The 6,258-nt window shown below is 35.3% G+C and overlaps 2 protein-coding genes across 2 annotated transcripts; one reads left to right on the forward strand and one right to left on the reverse strand.

Annotated features, from left to right (window-relative positions):
- Nucleotides 1-70: 70 nt before the first annotated feature.
- Nucleotides 71-4,725, forward strand: sirt4 (sirtuin 4). The gene is made up of 4 exons (XM_082137188.1): nt 71-222; nt 854-1,346; nt 2,348-2,642; nt 3,535-4,725. The coding sequence occupies exons 2-4, from the start codon at nt 862-864 to the stop codon at nt 3,685-3,687; spliced, it is 933 nt and encodes a 310-aa protein (XP_081993314.1). The 5' UTR covers nt 71-222; nt 854-861; the 3' UTR covers nt 3,688-4,725.
- A 104-nt stretch (nt 4,726-4,829) lies between these two features.
- Nucleotides 4,830-6,147, reverse strand: cUnh1orf74 (chromosome Un C1orf74 homolog). The gene has a single exon (XM_082137194.1). The coding sequence runs from the start codon at nt 5,812-5,814 to the stop codon at nt 5,035-5,037; it is 780 nt and encodes a 259-aa protein (XP_081993320.1). The 5' UTR covers nt 5,815-6,147; the 3' UTR covers nt 4,830-5,034.
- Nucleotides 6,148-6,258: the final 111 nt, after the last annotated feature.

The following is a 6,258-nucleotide window of genomic DNA, read 5'->3' on the forward strand; positions in this document are numbered from 1 at the left end:
TATTTTATATCTGTGAGTGCAATACTAGAGTTTATCAATTTCATCAAAGAACACCGATGGAGATATTTCAGCGTGCCAAAAAGCGAGGACGTTCACTAAACCACATTTACCATCATGCACTTGTGTAACAACACGGAAGTTCTTTTTTGACGACCGCTGCAGCTACTGTACTAATGTTTACGAAATAGAAGACTTTTGGTGCTGAGGATTTTATTAATACAGGTACGTTATTAAATTAAATTAGTTGTACATCTGAAATATGTGTCAAAAATATAGATTCGCACGTGGCATAATGTCATTCCATGTTTATTATTGTCCTAGCTTACTTGACATTTAAATCAAGTAACGTTGTGTTATACGAGTTGGTCACATACATTCCACCAACTTTTTCAAGTTTTACTTAAAACAAACAGCATTAAGACGTAACAAAACTCTGATTTAACTGATTTGGTTATTTTAATCGTTACGTTAATAACGTAATAATTGACTTTATAGTCGAAAACCATTGAATGTAATGGACAATATGTTAAGTAATGTAATAATTATGAATTAATTCCATACACTTTTAAGGTCGTGCACTTTAAGTTTCATAGTCAACTATTAGGCTACTGTTAATTTACAGACTGATCTTTGCTCCAGTAATGGAAGCATGCATAAATTATTCTTTTTCAATTATATGTAATTTTTAAAGCATATTAAAATGTATTCATTAATTATGCACAATTTAATTAGTATTCTATATTTCAGACCATAACATTTAATGGTAAAATTGATTGAATGGTTGACAAACTATTGTGCAGAATATTGTGTTGTTGATAAAGAGTTTTGTTTTTATCTGTGGTTGTATGAACAGGTCTGTAGATGCTGTTCCCATGGAGATCCCTGCCTCCACATGTGGCAGTGGGAAGATGTGCTTCTACAATACAAGCTAGTGTACAACGATTTGTTCCTGCCAGTGGCTCAATTGACTCCAGTGCTTTGGAACAACTCCAGGCCTTTGTGTCACAGGCTTCGCGGCTGTTTGTAATTAGCGGTGCCGGACTGTCCACTGAATCTGGAATTCCAGACTATAGATCAGAGGGTGTGGGACTGTATGCACGGACTAACAGGCGGCCTATGCAGCACTCAGAGTTTGTGCGCAGTGCAAAATCGAGGCAGCGATACTGGGCACGGAACTACATGGGGTGGCCGCAGTTCTCTTCACACCAGCCTAATTCAGCACATTTAGCATTACGAGACTGGGAGGAAAAGGGAAAATTGCACTGGCTTGTCACTCAGAATGTAGATGCTTTACACTTAAAGGCTGGACAACAGAGACTTACCGAACTTCATGGATCTACACACAGGTAACTAGATCTACACAAATGTCTACACACAAACAGTCAAGTCACCTTTATTTCTCTAACGATTTATACAATGCCGATTGCTTCAAAGCAGCTTCACAGTAATAAATAAGAAAATAACAGAATCAGTGATGCAAACTTCATCAAATATTAGACTGCCCGGTAATTCAAATTCTGCTGTAAAGCAGCTATAAAATAAAATATTATTCAGCTCAATAAATATATTGATAATGTTTTATTTATAAAGCACCTTTCACAGGCTGAAGGTAATACAGGCATAATGTGATGTTGTATATGTTGAATAGTATTGGACCAAGAACGGAACCCTGAGGAACACCTTGAGTGAGAGGAGAAATGGAAGATTTGAAGTTGTGAATAGAAATAAATAATTGTCAATTAGTGAGATATTGATGTAAACCATGAAAGTGGCTTCAGCCTACACCTTTTTCGGTTATTATGTATAACTTTATTTTGTATGAGTGAATGTCTGTGAGGACCGGGAAAAATTAATTAAATACAATTAATTCATAAAATAAAATAAAGAGCTTCATCTTTAAAAATTCATCAATTATGAAACCAATAAAATTTCAGCTGTAAAGCATCTCTACAAAAAACAATGGTGTTATCATCCAGCTCAATTTAGTTCAAGTTTTTTTGATATCCGATAGTGTCAGTGTAGTCAAATCGATCACAGCACAGCACACGCTTAAAGTCAGCATGAAACAGAAGTTGCAATAGTCTATTGTGACACATTTCCGAGTGAAACGGCTTTTCAAACAAGAAAATATGACTTGATTTTTTCCATCAGGAATTGATTGAATTGTTGTCGTTTTCTATTGCTGCGATCTCATGTGAGTGACAGGTTGATCCTGAAACCTTTAAAAAAAAATTATAATAATTTGATTTCATGGTGACTTTAATGATCATTGATTACAGTGTTAAAAGGGATGTAGAGTTTATGAGGAAAAAAGCTATATGTTCTTGCAAATTTATGTTTCGCCTAGGGTTGTATGTTTGGACTGCGGCCAACTGACTCCACGTGCCGAGCTTCAGAAGCGTTTTGTGGCTCTGAACCCTGGCTGGGAAGCAAGTGCAGGTGCTGTGGCCCCAGATGGAGATGTTTTCCTGGAGGATGAGCAGGTGTTGAACTTCAGAGTACCTGCATGTGATGCCTGTGGCGGTGTACTCAAACCTGAGGTGACCTTCTTTGGTGATGTAGTGAACCGGACTACAGTTCACTTTGTGTATAATAAGCTGGCTGAGTCTGATGCAGTGCTTGTGGCTGGATCTTCTCTTCAGGTGAGTAATGTTTCATCAATATCAAAAACATTTACTATGCACCTAGAACAGGGTTACTCATTCCTACTCACTAGAGTGAAACCCCCAGGATTATAATAGTAAACTAAAACTATATATAAAAAAAAAATTCAAATAAAATAAATGTAAAAAATATATAAATATCTACATTTTTTATAAATATAAAATATTTGTAAAAAATCTGCTTGTTGCAAAGGTAACATTTCTTACAATTTAATTTAACTTGATTTAATAACTAAAACTTAAGTAAAAACTAATAAACTGGCATATTAATATATTAAAAATAAAATAAAAACTAATAAAAATGACAAAAATGGTCACTGAACCACCCCATGCCCTTAAATGAATGCACTTAAACACACACACACTAAAAAAAATCCTTACTTGTCTTTGCATTTACCTATTCTCTAGCTTCCTTCTTAATCTAGTTGTCCAATAAACTTTACATTGTATATTATAAATATTGTTGGCTAAATTGCTTGACAAGTTGATTCTGTTCCTCTTTTGCGAGTTGCTTTGGATCTGCTAAATGCATAAATGACAAAAACACGCAACAAAATTACTAAAACTTTAAGATCAAATTTAAATGGAAACTATATAAGTGAAAGCTAATTCAAAATGTTAATAAAAAACTATAATAGTATCTCAATGATACTAAAATAACAATGATCCCCACTACTAGTTCCAAACCTACTCCAGTGCACCTTGTTGAAATTTTCAAATAAACAAATTAAGACGTTCTTAAGTAGTTGGTTCAGGTGTGTTTGACAAGAGTTTGACCTCGTTAATGAGTATCCCTGACCTATAGATAAGGCAAATACTTTTCTCTTCCTTGACTTTTGGGAAAGTGGAGGTATCTGGTTTCCTTTTTCAGGTTTTTTCTGGGTACCGCTTTCTACTCGCTGCTAGTGAAAGAAAACTTCCAATAGCGATGGTGAATATAGGACCTACAAGAGCTGATCATCTCACTGACATCAGGGTGAGTGCCCGTTGTGGAGAAGTGCTGCCTGCCATTCAACTCAACTGAGAAACGGACTCTTCCTTGAAGCTCTTCTGAACCTCAACACTCCATCCACAGCTCATCACAAGATTACTGGAACATAGTTTTGGTTTGGCTCTAGGCTGCTTGCATAATACAACAGATCTCTACCTCAAATTGCTAAATTTAACATATTCACACATTAAATGATAAAGTGGGTTTATAGGGACATCTGCATTTCCCTTATAGAATGTACTCTCTGAAAAGTTACAGATCCTCAAGAATCAATGTGGGAAACATTAATGGTAATGATGGCATTCTAAATGAGCTATATGGATACAACTTTTTGGTTTTATTTAATAATGGTAGTTTTGTTAAATATATTAATCACTATTATTTATATATTTTGATTATATAAATGAATATAAGTGAATGTATCAGGATGTTTTTAAAATGTTAATCATTTGTTTTGCCTGACAATAAATTTCAAATCAAACCAATTGTATTATAGCACTTTTCACAAAACACATTTCAAAACGATAATGTGAAGGTTTAATATCTTCATGCCTATCATCACATTTTACAGATTAAAGCTGTGCAATAATATAGTTTACAATTTATGATGATATAAACAATCAAGCAGTTGAGATTTGGTATAATAGTGTATATATAGTATACTGTGTGTATGCAGATAAAGTTGGAATTTGAAAAGGACATTTATTTATTTATTTTACTTTTTTATACATTACTGTGTGTACTGTATATTATTTAGCACTGATAGTTTTTAGTACCTGTATCCAGTTGTACTCGACCAAGGGTCTGAAGCCCACTAGGGGGCCTCAGCAAACTTCCAGGGAGGCCTCCATAAAAATAAAAATAAAAATAAATAAAAAAAACCTATGGCCTGGTTTCACAGACAGGACTTGGATTGAGCCAGGATTAGGCCTTAGTTCAGTTAGGGTATTTAAGTAGCTTTTATAAATGTGCCTTAGAAAGAAAAGAAAAAAACATTACTGGTGTGCATCTTGAGACAAAACAATGACACTGACATATTTTAAGATATATCAGTGCAAGATGCTTTCAGTCAAACATGCATTTTATTTTTTTTATTAAAACAGAAATACAAATCAGCTCCATAGAAAACTATATATATATATTGTTTTGAACAAATGGCTTTGGAGTCAGAAATGTTGAGATCCACTGCCTTGTTTTATTGTTACCAACACAATGCACCAACACGAAATCTACGGAAACAGAAATGATACTGGAAAATATGTGGTGCATGGAAATATAAATTAAACGAATAAAACATGAATTTAATGTTTCTGATAAAATACATATTTACAATTATAACTGACAAAATGACAATAATAAAAAGAAAAAAATCAGGTTTATTCAAAGGGTCACAGAGGGCAAAGTGACGGCATCCCTAGAAAAGCAGAGATCAGTCAGAACTGTCTGTTTGTTAAATCTCTCTCTCAAATGATCCATCCACTGTTGCATATGACTTTGTACTTCTGACCACAGCTCCTCAGGAACACTAAATGAATAAAGACAACAGCGATGATTTATGTCATGTATTTGCCATGTGATCCAAACAGTGCACACCACCAGTGGTGTCATACAAAGACAGTTCCCAAATCCCTTAGTTTGGTCAAACCAGTAGGAGGCTGGATAACCTAACAGGATTCCAAAGAGAGTACACAAGTTCCAGTCACTATACAACTCCTCTCCCATCAGAATCACAGAGGAGTCCATCTCATTCATGAAGACTCCTGAAAGACTTTTGATCATATCCTCAGTTCTATTTTCCAAGCCAGCCAAGACAGGTTGCTTTCTTGAGGGGCATACGTCAATCAGAAGGAGACTTTTGCTTTTGAGCAGTTCATCCAGGTGGGACTGAACAGTGGCAGGGTTAAAAATGAATGTGTTGTCATCAATGGACAGTATCCGTAGTGAATTGGTTACAACTCCAGACTCCTGCAGTGAACTGAGGTACAGGTTAAGCTGTTCTGGAGATGCTGCGTTACTGTCGTACAACAGCGCAGGTTTGATTCCCAGATCCACAGCCATTATTTGAACAGTCACGTCAAGACATGTAGACGGAGATAAACGTTTCTTACGAGGACACAATAACTTCTGTGCGGCCGAAATGAGCATTTCTCTGGCAACCATTGCGCCCCTTTCAATGGACACAAAGAAGGCTCACATTCAAGCATTGGTCAGGTCCATAGTAGAGGTGTTGTTGAAAGACACATTTTTTATCGACTCGGTGTTAACGAATCGAGTAAATGGTTCATTGAATTGTTCATAACACAAAATATTCATGTTGTATACTGTCAGTGTAACCTGCAAAAAGAGCACTGAACGAATATTTTTTGTTGAAGGTGATTCAAAAGATTCGAATCACTGGGATGAATCAAAACCCCACCAACATCCTGTAAAAAGTTTAAATAAGTTAAAAGTGCTTCAAAATAAATACAGTTATGAAACAAATTGAACTTGAACATAGATTTAGTCTCGGGTCAGTTTTTTATTACCATTTCGAATATTTGTAAAATAACGCGATCCGTCTATTTCCAAACAAAGCCTTAGTTAGAAACGTCACCGAAATACACA

The sequence above is a fragment of the Leuciscus leuciscus genome (genome assembly GCF_965113295.1).
Source record: "Leuciscus leuciscus genome assembly, chromosome: 14".
Classification (NCBI taxonomy): domain Eukaryota; kingdom Metazoa; phylum Chordata; class Actinopteri; order Cypriniformes; family Leuciscidae; genus Leuciscus; species Leuciscus leuciscus.

What these genes read in the sequence shown, in the direction of transcription:
- sirt4 (XM_082137188.1), top strand. Translation starts at nt 862, where the DNA reads ATGCTGTTCCCATGGAGATCCCTGCCTCCACATGTGGCAGTGGGAAGA. An exon ending in CTTCATGGATCTACACACAG is followed by an intron (nt 1,347 to 2,347) that starts GTAACTAGATCT and finishes TGTTTCGCCTAG; the next exon opens with GGTTGTATGTTTGGACTGCG. An exon ending in TGGCTGGATCTTCTCTTCAG is followed by an intron (nt 2,643 to 3,534) that starts GTGAGTAATGTT and finishes TTCCTTTTTCAG; the next exon opens with GTTTTTTCTGGGTACCGCTT.
- cUnh1orf74 (XM_082137194.1), bottom strand. Translation starts at nt 5,814, where the DNA reads ATGGTTGCCAGAGAAATGCTCATTTCGGCCGCACAGAAGTTATTGTGT.